The sequence below is a fragment of the Petaurus breviceps genome, unplaced genomic scaffold (assembly GCF_028583685.1).
Source record: "Petaurus breviceps papuanus isolate PSGF00001 unplaced genomic scaffold, PetGlider_PUasm1.0 90686, whole genome shotgun sequence".
NCBI classification, from domain to species: Eukaryota; Metazoa; Chordata; class Mammalia; order Diprotodontia; family Petauridae; genus Petaurus; species Petaurus breviceps.
In genome coordinates, this window is record NW_027187309.1 from 2,155,486 (window position 1) to 2,173,109 (window position 17,624).

At 35.6% G+C, this 17,624-nt stretch overlaps 1 protein-coding gene across 3 annotated transcripts in view; it reads left to right on the forward strand.

Moving 5' to 3' along the window:
- The window catches only part of ARHGEF10 (Rho guanine nucleotide exchange factor 10), a 233,388-nt gene that overhangs the window by 62,324 nt on the left and 153,440 nt on the right, over window positions 1–17,624 (forward strand). For all 3 annotated transcript variants that reach the window (XM_069065400.1, XM_069065398.1, XM_069065399.1), the window contains 3 exons: window positions 7,102–7,272; window positions 9,162–9,449; window positions 13,688–13,754. In XM_069065400.1, the coding sequence (XP_068921501.1) occupies window positions 9,227–9,449; window positions 13,688–13,754 (290 nt within the window). In that variant the 5' untranslated portion in view covers window positions 7,102–7,272; window positions 9,162–9,226. The remainder of the gene's footprint in view (window positions 1–7,101; window positions 7,273–9,161; window positions 9,450–13,687; window positions 13,755–17,624) is intronic.

Consider the following 17,624-nt stretch of genomic DNA (forward strand, 5'->3'; position numbering starts at 1 on the left):
ACAGAGAGAGACAGAGAGACAGAGAGACAGAGAGACAGAGAGAGAGGAGAGAACCTGGCTTAGCTTTCAAAGAGAGAAAGGAATGAGTTAAACTATCTTGTTCAACCTGTTGCCAGGTCCTACCCAGAATATTTCCTTGATTGGTCAAAAATATCATAATACACTATATTAGAACCTAATAAAATTCAAGATTTAAAGAAAAGAATGCACGTTGCATTGCCAAGTGGTCTTATTCTGTCAAGCAACTAAATCTTGTTTGGATGAATGTTATCACAAGTAAAAAATAATACTAAAAGAAATCTTGCTAAACAGGTTCAATAGAAACCAGGATTTTTAAAAAAATAAACTCTCACAAAATCATAGTGTTGGAATGGGCTTCAGAAACCACTTGGTTTAATCCATACTTCACCAAGAAATTCCTTTATAATGTCCCTGACACGTGGTCATCCAAAATCCCATTGAAGACCTCCAGTGGAGGGACCTACCATCTTCTCGAAGTATTTTTACTTTTGGACAGGTTTTATTAATAGGAAGTTTTTTTTTGTTAAACTGAACTTGAATCTCTCTCTGTCTCTGTATTTCTCTCTGTCTCTGACTCTGTCTCTCTGTGTCTTTTACTTATTGCTCTTGGTTCTATCCCTGAAACTAAGGAGAAGACACATTCACAGCTCCACCAAAAGTATTTTAGCGTGCTTATCTTTATACAATCCCTCCAGTGTAGACTATTTCTACTTTTTGTAAATTTTTGCCATTTTTCTGGATGGCAAGAGTTTCCTTGTTGGTAAGATAAGAGTTACTTTTATTTACTTTTATTTTTATGAATTTAATTGACCTTTCATATGGCCATTAATAGTTTTCACTTCTTTGAAGAACTGCTTGTTTATTTCCTTTGGATAAACACATCTACAAAGGAATGAGTCTTCATCTTATTCCCTTGTGTTCATTTCTTCTGTATTTTAAATGTGGACTTTTATCAGAAAATATTGAAATAAACTTATTTTCTTAGTCTGTAATTTCCCTTCTTATTGTAGTTGACTTGATTTTGGTCATGTAAAAGTTTTTCAATTTCATGTAATCAAAATTACTTATTTTATCTTTTATGATTCCCTCTCTTGCTCATTTTTGCTAAGAATTCTCCCCTGATCTATAGTTCTAGAAGGAATCTGATCTTGCTCTCTTCTAATTTGTTTTATTTGTGATCTTTTGCATTTAGGTTGAATATAAATTTTGAGCTTACCATGATATCATATATAAGATATTAATCTAAACTTAATTTCCTCTAACTGCTTTCCAGCTTTCAGTTATTTTAAAAAGAGAAGTCTTTCCTAAGAATTTTACTTTCAAGTTTATTGAATACTAGATTATTGTATTTAATTTTTTCTTATTCTTGTTTATTTAGTCTGTTCCACCAGTCTTTTTTTTCTATTTTTAAACCAATCCTAAATAGTTTTTTTTGATTACTACTTTGTAATGTAATCTTAGCTATAGCTACATTTCCTCTTCATTCCTACTTGTTTATCATTTTCTCTTTGAGATTGTAGATCAGGGGTTCTTAACTTAGGGTACATGAACTTTAAAAAAATATTTTTACAGGTATATAGCAATATAATTGGTTTCAAGAGGTCCAGAGTTTGCATCTGATTGCCAAAGGGGTCTGTTATGTAAAAAAGTATTAAGAACTCTATTTCAAAACTTTTTATTTCTCCAAAAGAATTTTGTTTGTATTTTGTCTAATTCCATAAAATACTTACTTAGTAGTCTGACTGGCATAGCACTAAATCTGTAAATTAATTTAGATATAATTTAATAATTATATAATGCATCTTGTCTATGAGCAATGAGTATTCTTCCAGTTGTTTAAATAATTTTTTATTTCTTAAAGTAAAAGGTTATGTGACCATGTATGTAAGTCTTGAGTGTGTTTGAAACACAGACTTCCACATATTCTACACATTTTACAACTATTTTAGTAGGATTTGCTTATCTACAATTTTCTCCACAATTTCATTACTGTGTGGAATTAGCTATTTTTGTTTGTCAATTTTGTATTATGCTTCTTTACTAATAATATTAATAACCTCAGTTTCTCTGATGTGCTCTTTAGTTTCCTAACTATGTCATCTTCAAATATATATACTTTTGTCTTCTCTTATCCAAAGTTTATGCCTTTACTTTTTCTTGTATTAATGTTATTTTTGATATTTTAGAACTGCTGTATAATAGAGAAGAGGGGGGATATTTTTGCTTTATTTTTATGTTTATTGGGAGAATTGCTTATATATCCCATTGCAAATAATGCTTAGTTCTGCTTTTAGATACACTTTTTCTATTAAAATAAATGAATATACTTTTTGTTTTTTAAAATGTAAATTTTTGTTAATATATTTTGTTTTCATATTTCCTAAATTTCTGCCTGTATACTTCCTTTTCCCTTCTCCAGCAAGTTATCCCATAGAATGAAGAATATTTTAAAGTGACTTACCTAGCACCATACGGTTAATAATTGTCAGAAAAGAGGTTTGAATTTAATTTTCTCCTGATCCAAATCACAAATTCTTCCAATTATATGATATCAACATTCATAGAACTGAAAGAAAATAGCAAATGTGATTACTGAGCCTATGTCAACGTTCCCCATTTATCCAAATTGATAACAAAACAGAAATGAGAGAGCATATGTAGGAGAACATTTATCAGATAATACAGTGAAGGAGCTCTCCAATTAAAAGCAAGAACCCAAGATAGATAAAAAACAGAAATATTTAATAGCAAAAGCCATTCATAAGTAGAAAAAAGTTAAAAGATATGAATAGTTCTTGAAATAAGAATTGCAAATTATTAACAATTATGTGAAAAAATGCTCCAAATAACCAATAAGGAGAAAAATCTAAATCAGCACAATCCTGAGATTTCACCTCACACAAACCCAACAAATTGGCAGTGATAACAAAAGATAGGAATATACAGGTAAAGTAATGAATTGCTGGTGCAGTGGCAATTTAGTACAAGTATTCTGGAAAACAGTATGTAATTATGCAAATAAAGTGGTTAAAATGTGCATACCCATTGACACAGAGATTCCATGAAAGACATTCTGTTGGCTTAAAGTCATTGAAGACAACTAGATCCCCTCTCTTTTAATGTCATCTTCCTCTCTGGCTTTCTTATCTGTATCACAAATTTGAAGATAGAGGCCTATGATTTCTTTTTTTTTTCTATTTCATCACTTATTTCCTCTTTGTTGGCCAGAATCAAGTCCAGAGGAACAAATTCTTCAGCATTTTGAAGGATTAAATTATTACTAAGGAAAGCCACATATTTTGAATTGATCTTCTTTGGGCAAAGAGTGCACTGTAGTCTAGGTCACTGAAAACCCTTAGTCGCTTCTCTATCATGTCTCTTGCCCCAGAGGTTTATATTAATCTTCCATGACAATTTTCCTCCTGTTTTTTTCCTCTTTTCCTTTTCAGTCCTGTGTTTTGTACCTTGTTTTCTCCCTCTGGTTCATAGGTTTCCTTATTTAAGTCTACAATCTATGCAGTGCTACTCCTTCCCACTTACTCCATTTTCCATTCTGTTTCTTTTAAATAAGGCATGTGCCCTTCTAGATCATAATAATGACTCCTGGGGTGGCCAGGTAGCACAGTGAGTAAGAGCACTGGCCCCAGAGTCGGGATGATCTGGGATCGAATCCGGGCTCAGACACTTAGCTCAGATACCTAGCACCCACCCAGAAACACCTGGCCATGTAACCTTGAGCAAGTTACTTAACCCCAATTGCTTAAAAAAATAATGACTCCTACTTGCATTCATCTCTGTAGCCAAATGTACTTCCTTGTGTTGTGGTTGGGAGGAAGACAACACACATTTATTAGGCATCTACTATTTGTCAGGCACAAAGTTAAAGCATTTTACAAATATGATCTCATTCTTTCACTATTAAGATTACTAGTTCATCTTTCTTATTACCCACATGTTGTGCTAAATCAGAATGGAAATATTTCTGAGGTCATGAGTTTCCTTGCTGGCTTCTTGGATTTTCTCTCCTATGAATTACTGTCTTTTTTTCTTTCTTTGATGAACATTTCTTAAGCGCCTACAGTAGAGGATGTAAAGCCCTTTGTAAGACCTTAGAATAGGGGCATATGAAGAGGAATAACATTGTCTTTACTGATATTCTTCCTGTGTCACAACTGCTGCTTTCTATGTGTTCTAGTTTGGTAGATATACACAGACAGATTTCTTGCCCATTGACCCCTGTCCTTGTCAGTGTAATGCAGTCTGAATCATATTTATAATATCCCAAGGAAATATATTTTTCCTAACCTTTCATTTTTAAGCAAGAGTTCATTTGACTATATATCTTCTACTGTGGTCAAGAGATATCCTGGGCTACTTTAGTCTACTTTGCTCTCTCTAAGACTTATTTATTGCAGGTTTAACACTTACTGTGGTTACTCTGTATTTATTATACTTATTTGGTGAACTAAGGCATAGCTAATTTATATTTTTCAACCTTGTTTTTTCCTGTTTCCCCCTAGTTTAATTCTTATTATGCCTACCTCCCTTTGGATACTTAACCATGTCCAGGAGGGTCTTAGTACAGGTTGTAGGACAGTCTGGCCAAAGCCCATTATAACCTCTTTGGAGGCAGGTGGTATAGTTATAATTGGAACAGTACTGACTTATAATCAGAGGACTTAGGTTCAGATTCCCACTCTATCACTTACTAGCTATTTGACCTTGGGCAACTTTCTTCACTTTTCTGAGATCTCATTTTCCCCAATTATAAAATGAAGAAGCTAGAATTGACAGCCTCAAAGGTCCCTTCTATCTCCACGTCCACTACATTATTTCAGGCTGTCATCATACCTCACCAAGACCATTGCAGTTCTCTCCTAATTAGTCTCTGTGTCTCAAGTTTCTATACATGGAGGTCATAGGGAACATTTGGTGCAAAGACATGGTGGAGATAGGAGATGGACTTTCATGTGTGAGGAATAGCAATGTCAGTATGACTGAATTGAAGTCTGTAGAGGATAGCAGTGTGTAAGAAAGCTGATAAATTAGGATGAGATTTAGGTTGTGAAAAGATTTAAAATGCAAACAAAAGAATTTATATTTGATACTTGAGCATCTAGGTGGTACTGTAGATAGAGCACCAGGTTTGGAGTCTGGGGGACCTGAGTTCAAATCTGTCCTCAGCCACTTCCTAGCTCTGTGACCTTGGGCACTTACTTCACTTACCCCTGTTTGCCTCAGTTTCCTCATCTGTAAAATGATCTGGAGAAGGAAATAGTAAGCCACTCCAATATATTTTCAAGGAAACCCCAAATGGAATCACAGAGTTGAACAACAACACTGAGGGTAACTGAGAGCACCTGATGTTTACTGAGGTGGTGGTGGTGGTGTGTGTGTGTGTGTCCATGTGTGTCTGTGTGACATGGTCATATCTACACTTTAGGAGAATCATTTTGGCAGCTGTGTGGCAGATTGATTTGAGAGGGGAGAGATGAGGCAGGGAGAACAATAAGAAGGCAATTTTAATAGTTTAGATGAGAGATAAGGCCTAAACTAAGGCCTTATATGAGGACAGGAAAGGGGCATTAAATGAGAGGTAGAAAGAACAAGATTTAGCAAAAGATTGGAGAATGAGAGTGAGGAATAGAGGAAGACAGCAAGGTTATGGACCTGGGGTGATGGTGGTACCCACTAGTAGGAAAGTTAAGAAGAGTGTGAGTTTAGGAAAATGTTGTTTTCTACAGAGGGAAGAAAAATATGCTAAAAGTCTACCGATATCATTTGCAAATATTTTTAAACAGGGGCAGCCAGGTAGCACAGCGAGTAAGAGCACAGGCTCCAGTGTCAGAACGACCTGCAGATCGAATCCCGGGCTCACACTTAGCACCCACCCAGAAACACCTGGCCGTGTAACCTTGAGCAAGTTACTTAACCCCAGTTGCTTAGGGGCAGCCAGGTGGCTCAGCGAGTAAGAGCACCGGCTCCAGTGTCGGGATGACCTGCATCAAATCCGGGGTCAGATACTCAGCACCATACCCAGAAATAACTGGCCGAGTAACCTTGAGCAAGTTACTTAACCCTGATTGCTTAAAAAAAATATATATATATATATGTATAAATATATATATATTTAAACATGTACATAAATAAAAATCACACTGAGGATAGCTGTGGAGACTTGATGGTAATTAAATTCTGGTGTTTGATTTTTTTGCCCCTATAAACTCGTCACTTAGGAAAATTGGATTAGAGCTTAATACTTCAGTTCGAGGATTAGGCTCTCCAAAAATTTGCATGGATTGCCAACATAGTGTTCTTCTCTTTAATAATAAATTCACTGGAGGTTTCCCCTCTCCTCCCACCCCCATCAAAAGTCTGCATGAATGGTTTTGTTATTGTCTTTGCAATAAAGCATGTGAGATCAGCAGATCTTTGCCTCCTGAAGAAAGAGAAGCCCTGGCAAGAATTCTTATTACCATGGCAACATAAACAATAAGGCCCAGTGTATATATTGGTTTCCTCATAAAGAAGATATAGAGCATGTAATAGCTAGTAGAAGAGCAGTTATGATCATTTGAAATAGTAAACTTCACTTGAAGTTAACCCTCCTTCTATTCCAATGAAATTGCTTTAATGCATTACAAAAACTTAGTTTTCTCACAAATTGTTTTGAACTTTCCTCAATGAGATGAAAATATCCGTAGTTGACTTCTTGCTTTCTTTAAAAAAAAAAACCTATGGAATTTAGAAGCAGGGCAGAAGTTAAATCAAAACTATATAAATTTCTGTCACTCAGATCTTAGAAAGTGAATTAAAAAATCCTGGTTGCTAATGAAGAAAAAAAAAGACAGGGAAAATAGTGAGATCTGACAGTAGAAATGAAATTCTGGAAGATTTTAGCTGGAAGATTTTTACCACCACTATCTTAGCAATGCTAGTAGAAATGTCAGCTAAGAAGTTGATGTATTGCCACTGTGGTAAATTGTTAATGAGTTCTGGGATCAACTCCTTGTCATCAGGATGCTACAGTTTTTGGGCTATTAAAAAATGCTAACCATCTCCATATCTATCCTCATTTAGTTCTAGAAAATGAGTTAAAAAGTGCTACCAATAACGATGAAGAGGAGGAAGGAGAACAATTCGATTTTGACAGTGGAGATGAAATTCCAGAAGCTGATAGACAAGCACTTCTGCCATCATCCGAATCTGATTCCAGGGGGGATGCAGAAAATAAAGAGCTTCCATTCACAGGTGAATGCCCAGGTGGTCATCCAGTGGTGGCATTATATTGTTTAAATAATATTTTATAGAAGTTTAACTCATTTCTATCCCTTGTCTCACCTCCACCTTCCTAATATGTGTTCTAGAAGCCTATTTTAATTATCCTGGAGAAAAGTGTATTTTTAAGAAAGGCTTGCTTATACTTTTTAAAAAATTTTTCAATTCAGTTCAGTTAAACATTAAACTCCTACAATGGGTCAGGCACTGTGCTAAGAGCTGGGAATACTAAAAGACTCAAAAGACAGTCCCTGCTCTCAAGAAGTTAGTCTAATGGAGAGAACATACAAATATGTGTATGTGTGTGTGTGTTTGTATACCCTACACACACACACACACACACATTGTATACATATATTGGATAAATAAGAAATAATTAAAAGGGGGAAAGCACTGAAATTAAGAAGGGTTAGAGAAAACTTCCTGTAGAAGGTAGGATTTTAGTTGGAACTTAAGGGAAACCTAAGAGGTCAGTTTCATTATAAATAGTTAAAGTTTTGTATATATTTCTCTTCAGGTACTCTTTTCCATTGTTTCTAACTAAATTTTGAGGAGTGTATAGAGAGAGATTTTCTTTCAAAGAAAAGTAATTTCTAATTCATCCACTGGAACTTTTGGAATTCAATTAAAGAAACATTTATTAAGTGCTTACTGTATTCAAGACTTTGTGCCAGTACTGGGGATTCAAAGACAAAAACAGAACATTCCCTGTCCTCATAGTGCCTGTATTCTATGGAGGGATGATAGGATCACAGTTCTAGAGGGAAGGGATCTCAGAAGCCATCTAATCCAACCTCGTTATTTTTACAAATGCTGTAACTGAGGCCCAGAAAGGTTTGATTTACCCAAGGTCACACAGGTCATAAGTGACAAAGCCAGGCCTCCAACTCAGTTTCTTTGACTCTGAATACAGTACTCTTTCTGGACCATGTTACTTCTCATGTCACAGATAAGCATATATATAATAACATGAAGATGAAGAGAGCAATAGAGACTATGGAAGCAAGGAATGACTGTCAGGGCAAACTTCCCATAGAAGGTGGTGCCTGAGCTGAATTGTGAAAGAAACAGAATCCTAGGAGATGAACAGAGAAGTGCATTCTAGTCAAGGGGGACAGCCTATGCAGAGAGAGGCATGGAGCTGAGAGAAAACTGCAAGAAGGCCATCTTGGCTGAAACACACTGCCTGAAGGGCAACAATGTGTAATAAATCTGGAAATGTAGACTGCAGCCTGATGAAGGTTGTTAAATGTCAGATATCATGCTAGAGAAAATAGAAAGCCACTGAAGAAAGGAATTGAATGCCATGATGTGTTGATTCAATGCAAATCTATGCTAGACTTAGTTACTTATTTTATTAAATCCTACAAAGTACTCAAGGGGTAAATTGTTTAATTAAAGCAATCGTACTCTGTGCATTACGCACTTACACAATATATCAGGAATGCTCATGTCATTGTTCAGGCGATCAAGATGATCTGTTTACCTTACCAGAACTTAATTTTGTAAATAGTTTTCAATAGTAATTAGGCTATTGAAATTCTTGTCCCACAAAAGTTCCACTGATTTCATCCTTATTTTCCAAAGAGTTACCCCTCCCTAACACCTAGGATCACTTCCTTTAATAGTTCCTACATCACCAGTTTAAGAAAATAACCTCTTAGGCATTTATCATAGGTATGAAGTTATATATACAAAGGGAGGACTAATATCTGAAAATAAGATTTGAACTGGAGGTTTTAAAATTTTTACCATTTTTTTTTCTTTTCCCATTCCTAGACAGACACTGAAGAGAAATATTTGATGGGTGTGATTATCCTATGATACATGAGAAAATGAAGCTTCTTTTTTTTCTTTCTTAGGAGATAGTAATGGAGCTGGAGGAGACAATTTGCAAGTTGCAGAAGCTGGTAAACTAGCTGTACCTATGAAAGTAAATCCATATTCAGTCATCAATATTACACCATTCCAGGAGAAAGAGCAGCTGTCACCAGATCCAAGTGCTGAAGAAGAAAGTTCAAGCCCTGGTGTGCCAAGTGTTTATTCTGTTCCTGTGCCTTGTGGCTATGCAGTTCCTTCCAATTTACCACTCATACTTCCAGCCTACTCTAGCCCCATCATCATTCGTACTCTCTCTGTGGATGAAGAAGGTAATTTTTATCTTATGTGTACAGAAAGGGAATTGATAGATGTGGTTATTCTTGGTTGTAAATAATAGATTAAAAGATAATCTGTGAACTTAAGAATCATCAACAAAGACAAACATCCATATTCAAAGAACAAAAAGAATTGTAGATGAAATTATTCATATTATTTATAAATTTTTAGACATATATTTAATTTTATAAGGAAGGAGCAAGATTATCCTCTTTGTGTTCTCTTCTTATTTTTTTTTTGGTCTGTGTTTTTAAAATGTTCTATTGATCCTTTCTTCCTTTAATTTTTTTGCATATGTTATTTCCCATTAACTTAATCCTTTCCCCTGCCACATCCTGTGTTCCCTTTCCCATTTACACCCAAGTAGAAGGCCTCTCTTGCAACGAGTAAGTATAATCAGGAAAAACAAAGCAACATGTTAGCTGCATCTGAAAATGTACATCTCATTCTGCACCTCTAGTCCATCACCTCTCTTCCAAGAAATGGAGACATACTTAATCATCAGTTTTTTAGAATCAAGAATGGTAAGTGTTTTGATCAGAGTTCCAAAGTCTTTCAGAGTTATTATCTTTTACAATATTGTATTTTTTCCCAATTTTTCAAAGAATTTGGTTTGGAAATAGTAGCAGAACTTGAATTGCTTTCTTTCTACTAAAGGAACACAAATACTCTTTTGGAGGGGGAAACATTTGTTAAAAGATTTAATTGTCTGGGAAATCTGTTCATTCCAAGCACAAGTGATGTTTAGCTGACCTATTTTCATGAACTGAAAGCACAATAAGTGAATCTGAATGCAGTCCACCTTTCTTGAATCTAGTGGAGTTAGATCAATGTGACCAAACTGCTTAAATCTCTTTTAAAAATTGCAAATTTTTATTTTTTTATTTCAGTTTTTTATTTGTTTAAGAAGGGAGGTATAATATAAAGTTTATTTAACTGAGTTTGCATCAGAAGACAGTTTGTTATAAGCTTTTGTGAGGCAAGACATTTCGAGGAATAACATCATCTAAAGACTGGAGAGTCATTCTTTTTAAAATGTATGTAACACCTACTAGCAGCTGGAGAAAAGAGTTGAGTGTGGGTCTGTAATGGGAGAATAGGAAGGGAAAGAGGTTTCTTTTCTGTAAGAAAAAACAAATGACATTGGGAGCTAAAGAGGGTTTTTGCTTCCTAAGTGTAGAACTGTATTATGGTCTGATATTATAGCCACAGATCATTAAAGAGATGATTAGTAAAAACAGAAGAAATGAAGCAAGTGGTGATTACAAAGAGCCAGCATGGCTCATTAATAACAGGTCATGCCAGGCTAGTAATAAATGAATGAATGAATTCATTCCTATATAGCAGGCTCTGTACTAGTCATGGGGGATACAAATTTTTTTTTAATAAAATCACTTTATTTATTTATGGCCTTTTTTGGAGGGCAATTGGGGTTAAGTGACTTGCCCAAGGTCACATGGCTAGTTTGTGTGTGTGTGTGTGTGTGTGTGTGTGTGTGTGTGTGTTAAGTGTCTGAGGCCGAATTTGAACTCAGGTCCTCCTGACTCCAGGGCCAGTGCTGTATTCACTGCACCACCTAGCCACCCCAAAAGTGTGTTGGAAACTCCCTTTTGAAGTTTAAATTTTTTTTTTTTGCTTTTTGGAGGGGAGAAGGCAGGGAAATTGGGGTTAAATGACTTGCCCAAGGTCATATGGCTAGTAAGTGTTAAATAAGTGTCTGAAGCTGGATTTGAACTCAGGTCCTCCTGACTTCAGGGCCGGTGCTCTATTCACTTCACCACCTAGCTGCCCCCAATACAAATATTTTTTAAAAGAGACAGTCTCAGCCCTCAGAGGAGTTTACATTCTTATAGAGGAAGACAGTGGATATAGGAGAGCGGTCACTAGGGAGGGATATTTTGTCCTGAGTAAGTAGAAAGTGGAGGGGGGCAGGCAGATAATAGGATGGTCTGGGTGCATGGTTGGAAAGAATATAAAGTGGAAACACAGTCAGTGGCTAGTCAGTGGTTATAGTGTGGGCTAATTTGTACTTTCTCAGTCAGGTTTCATAGAGAAGGTGACCTGATATGGGCATTAAAGAATGAGAACAAGTAGCTGTGAGAGTAATTTTTAGTGTAGGGATTGTGAACAAGAGTTTACAAATTCAACAAGGTAGGAGAATCCAGGACAAGTATAGCAAACAGCAGTTAGTCCAATTTGGCTATGATATATAGTAGGTGAAGGGGGATAGTGTCAAAGCCAAAAATATACATTAGAGTCAGGCTGCTTGGCATTCAAGAACCTCTATAATTTGGTTCTGACTTTCTTTTTTGGCCTTATTTCAAATTATTCCTCTTCAAACAATTTGTATGCCAGCCAAACTGGACTCATTGCCCTGATTTATCTCCATGACTTTTCAGTCTTATTCCTTCATGTTTGGACTGAATCCCTCTACCATCCATCTACCTTTTAAAATCCTTTCTAATAGACCCAACTGAGGCTTCCTATATGCAGCCTATTTTCCCTACTTCCTAAACCCAAAAGTGATCTTTTTGTCCTCATATGTCTCAGGCCTGGCTTTATATAATCAGTCACATCAACTAATATTATAGTTATTTGTTTGCTTTAGTAACTAATGCCTTCTACTAGACTGTAAAGTTCCTAAAAATAATAGACTGTGCCATTTCTTTTACCTTTGTATCTGTACTATCAACTATGTGAAAGGAAATAGCATAAAATAAGTCTAGAAAGTTGGTTGTAGTCAGATTATGAAGGGTTTTAAAAGCCAGAGAAGAATTTGTATTTGATCTGAGAGAAATAGGGAGCCATGGGAGCTTAAGTGGTGGAGAGATATGGTTAGGTATGCTTTGGGAATATCACTGGCACCACCAATATGAAGGATAGATTGGAAAGAAGAGAGAACTGAGTCACAGAAATCAATTAGGAGGCTACTGTAATAATATGGGTGAGGGGTGATGAAAGCCTGGATTAGGGCCATTGGCCACGTGAATCTAAAAAACACCCTAATATTGTGTTACTTTAGAGAAATTACATAGGATTTTGTGATAGCTCTCTCAAATTTTACTTCCTGAATCTGGCCATGATTCAGGAAGTTTTAGCATGATTAATAATATTACTGTACGTCTATAGTAATCAAATAGTATAAAATGATACAATACTGGTTACAAAATTCTTTGTAATGAACAATAAAATGTATACTTTAAGCACTCATACTTCAATGTTAATGTGCTAATTATTTCTTAATATATTAATAGGGATTTTTTTGGTCCTAACATTAGGTTATGTCAATTTAGGGGACTTCCTGGTGAGGAAACTCCTTTTATCAGTGTAGGTCTACAACTGTTCTAGTTATATTCTATGTTCTGTTTTGTTTTGGACAGTTGCTAGCTCCTTCTCCATTAGTCATTAAATAATCATCCAAACTACATTGAACTCTTAAAGCTGGTCTATCCTCTGACGTTTTTAGAGGTAGCTATAGGCTGTTGTCCATCTGTTTATTGTTTTTTCTGGATTGCCTCCCCTTTCTGCCCTTGCTTGAATTGGGTGGCAGTTTGTGGGCCTTCATTAAGACAATCTGGTTGATCCTATGCTTTGCACAGAAGCAGTTCCCCAGAATTCATTTTGTAGCTCTTGGTTTGCCTATTACTATCTCTTTAATAGCACAAACATTGAGCCCAGTGTCCTATCTCAAAAAATTGCTACCAGTTTATGGTTGTTATACTCTGCCATATCTTTTTGGAGCTTTTATGGTTGGAACTTTTTATGGTCAAAGAATGTTTGATTAGGTCCTTTGGATTTCTTCAGCTTTATGATGTAGAACATTTTGAATTTATTTAAGTTTATTTATAGGCATGATATTTCCCTTTATACAGTCTCTCCTAGTGGAACTTTTTCTCGGTACTATTTACTTTTAGCCATTACCTTATGGGGGGCAACAACATATTCCTTAGGGCACAGTGAATCATCTATTGCTGGATAAGGGTTGGGTTACTGGTGGCTGGGCATGGATTTGGAGAGAAGAAAAGTGGTTCTACCAGTTGATTCAAAGAATAAGCTGTAGTTTATGTCTAAGCAATCAGTTCACAAACTACCCTGACCAGCACAAAGGCAATCTCCTCTTTTTCTTTCTTTTTTTTTTTACTTGCCTCCCTGCCTTGCTCACTCCACTTCAGATATTTATATAGAAAAGGACACAGAAGAACTATGAATTTCTCTGGCTTTTTTTTTCTAGTAGATACACAGGAGCTGACAGAAGAGTCCCATTTCAATTCTTTAAGTTCAGAGGATCCTCCAAACAGGTATCTATGTCTAATTCGTGTATGTATGTATATATGCACGCACACATAGATGGGTATATTTGAATTATCTATTTGTAATTGGATTTATTTGATACTATTTTCTTTGAAAACTTTAATACTAAGTTATTCTAATTTGATTTCTTTCTTCCTTCTACACTTCCAAATTCCCAATCCTTCCTCTTGGCTTACATAAAAGTGGATACTTCTCAGATCTATATTAAGTGTGATGTCTCTTTTGGCATCCTGATGTCTCCCTCAGTTCCAAATGGCTTCTGGGCATTTTTCCCTGAAGTCTCACTATTATCATAAATTCAGCATATTTAAAACCCAATTCTCACTTTGTACTTCCTTCTTTCTGTTAATACTCTTGTAATCTATCCAGTCAGCTAGACCTGAAATTTTTGTGTCACCCTGACTTCTCTCATTTACCCACCTTCATTCAGTCAGTAAGTTCTATCCATTCTTCCTCATAAATTTCCTTCAAATATTGTCCCTTCCTCTCCATCCCCACTGCCACCATGCTAGGCTGGCTTAGAGCTTTTTATATTACCTACACAATCTCAGTGGATGTCTAGATTGTCTCACTGCCTCTACTCCCTTTGTCCCATCTTCCACAGTCCTTTTCCCCCAAAAGAATCCAGCTCCCCACATTTCCAGAATTATTATAAATTACTCCTTTCCTCTCACTCTACAGTCTAGCCAAATGGGTCTTCTTACTGTACCTCACACTTGACTTTCCATCCCTCCCCTCACCTTGGTGCATCTGTGCTGGTTATTCTTGGAATACTTTCCATATTCACTTCCCTTTGTTAGAATCCTTAGTCTCCCTCAAAGTTCAGTTTAAGTACTACTTGAAACCTTGCCTGAGCCCCCAGCTATTAATGCCTTCCCCTCTAAAATTACCTTGTGTTTAATTTTTATGAATTTTATATGTCAAACTGACTCCCTTGATGGAGTGTAAGCTCTTTGAGGGCAAATGCTTTCATTTTTATCTTCATACTCCCTCTGAAGGTCTACGTGGCACATAGGAATAGGGAATCAAGATTGAACCTATGATTTCATTGGTATAGTGAACTCCCAGGTGTGGAAGTCATCTCACCAATGCAGGTTAGCACATTCTTTACAATGTATAGTCTTTAGAAAGTTCCCTACATCATTGACAGATGAAGTACTCAGGGTCACAGAACTAGTATGTATGAGAGATGATATCTGAACCCAAGTTTTCTTGGCTTCTAGTCTGATTATCCACAATGTTGATGTGCCTGGCACTTAGCAGTCAATTAATAAAGATTTTTTGATTGGTTCATTACACTGCAAATGTCTCTTCAGTCACATCATCTTCAGGTTCAAAAGCCTTCACTAGCCCTCGATTGTCAATCAATAGTCAATAATAATTAGCCAATCAATAAGAATTTCTAATTCAAAAAAGTTCTTCATCTAGTGTTCAGGGATTTCTAGAGTTTGATCCCATTCTATCATTCTAGACTTTCTACTTCTTCCATACTTCAAGTCTATTTGTTTACCCCAACTTCCCCAACTTTTGAACTCCTACTCATTAAAGCTCAACTCAAATCTTATCAAATCTTCTCAAATCATGTAGGCATAAATGGCTAGAAGTTATTACTCTCTCCTCCAAAAAAAACCAAACCCACAAAAAAAGCATTCAAGAGGTCTTAGGAAAAAGGAGACATTTTTTTCCTACATAATTTTTTATGGCTGCAGGACCCATGAATTGACTCTAGTTCCCAGTGCAATAAATTATATGGTTTATGGTTATGTTGTGCAAGTTACACCATGGCATGCTGTGGAGAAAATTCTCTGTTCACAGGAGACATTCTTACATATCTCTTATTTTTTTGAGCTTTTCAACCTATACTCCTTCAACCTCCTTAATTTAGTAAAAATTTTTAAATATAATAATATAATATATAAAATTATATAAAAATATAATATAATATTTTTTATTTAAAATATAAAAAATACTAAGAAAAACCCTCACTTTCCTCCAAGGACATAATATATGTTATAACCTTCTCCATTAGAAGCAACACCCCCATTCCCCTTACACAGTCAGAAAAGACTGGCATATTCCCTATTCCCGATGCTTCCAGACCATCTTTTTACTTTCATACTTAAATCTTTCCTCTTTTGAGATATTTGTACTTATATTGCCTTTTGCTTATTTTTATTGGTGTTATCTACTGATCTTTAGGTTACTCGCCCAAATCTAAAAGACCTTATGACTTTGGTTATGATTTTCTTGATACCTCAAACCCTGCTATTCATACTCAGGCTCATTCAGGCTGACATGTGTCACATCCTGACCATATGATTCCTTGGTTTCCTTAGTTTCAACATGGAAAGATCAGTGGAGTGGGAATCAGGGACCAAGATTCTGATCCTGGTTTTATAACTTAATCTCTTTTGTGACCTTGGGCACACTCACTATCTTTAGGACTCAGTTTCCTTATCAGTAAAATGAAGAGTTTACATAATGTGGCTTCTAAAATATTTTCCATTCTATGATTTTAAAAATATAGTTATTCCTTTCACATTATGACTTTCCACCTCATGGTGGGTCGGCATAAGAAATTAAATGGTAACTTTGGGGAGTTTTATGGAAGCCCCACACAACACTTAAAGACAGCAGATGACACAGAAAAGTTTAGAAATTTGGAAATGCATAAAATATATGTATAGTATTGTATAATAGCAGAATAGAAGCATATTTTATCTTCTAATACCATAAATATACACAAATTCTTCTTGTCTGGTATGGAGGGCCAAAAAATTTTATGCAGATTTTCCAGATTGCATGGGCGCTGTGCCCTTAACCTACATATATATATGGAAATGATTTCCATAAATCAATGTTTATTTAGGAGCAAGTTCTTAGAGGTCTTTGGCAGAATATATGCTTCAGCTATATCTGGATGAAAGGGGGAACTTTGTAATGGAGAGATAAAGAAGGAAGGATTAAGATTTAGGATGTGTTTCCAGTTCAAACCATCTTTGCTTATGTAACAGCCAAGGCCTGGAACACGTGCCTTTGCCATGTGTGAATAAATTATTTTTTCTTAAAAAGAGCTTTAAAAATTTTTTTTCATTTTTTATTTTTTTAGGTAAGAAAGCTAATATTTTTAAAGTACTACATGAGAGCCTTTAAAATTAGAAACTAATAAGAAACTAAATAAGTATTCATTTATTTAGATATTTAATATCTAATTATATTTTGACACAAAAATCTTTTTAGGACTTCATTTGTTATTATAATGAACAAAATCTATATTTATCTGGAAATGAGAACTATTGGAAATGAGAAGGATTTCTTCACAGTAGAATGTAAGTTGCTTGAGAGTAGGGATTCTGCTTAACTTTAGCTCTGGTATCCCTATTGTCTAGCACAGTGCTTGACAATTAGTAGGTACCTTATCAATGCTTGTTTTATTTCATTAATTTTTATTTTAGTGTGTATATATTTAGCTACATTTGACTTTGAAAATATCACTTTTTTTTGGACCAGACATCATTTCATTTATGTAATCAGTACTGGGTGAAGAAACTTTCTTTACTTGATGCAATTGGTACCTGCTTTGCAACTTATAATGTTACAGCTGGAGCATGGAGAGCTCAAGTGATTTGATTAGGGTCATATAACCAGTAAGAGTCAGAAGTAGGGCAGCTAGGTAGTGCAGTCGATAGAGAATGGGGCCTGGAGTCAGGAAGTCTCATCTCCTTGAGTTTGAATCTGGCCTCAGACTCTTACTAGCTGTGTGTCCTTAGGTTAACCCTGTTTGCCTCAATTCCTCATTTGTAATAAATGAACTGGAGAAGGAAATGGCAAACCACTCCAGTATTTTTGCAAAGAAA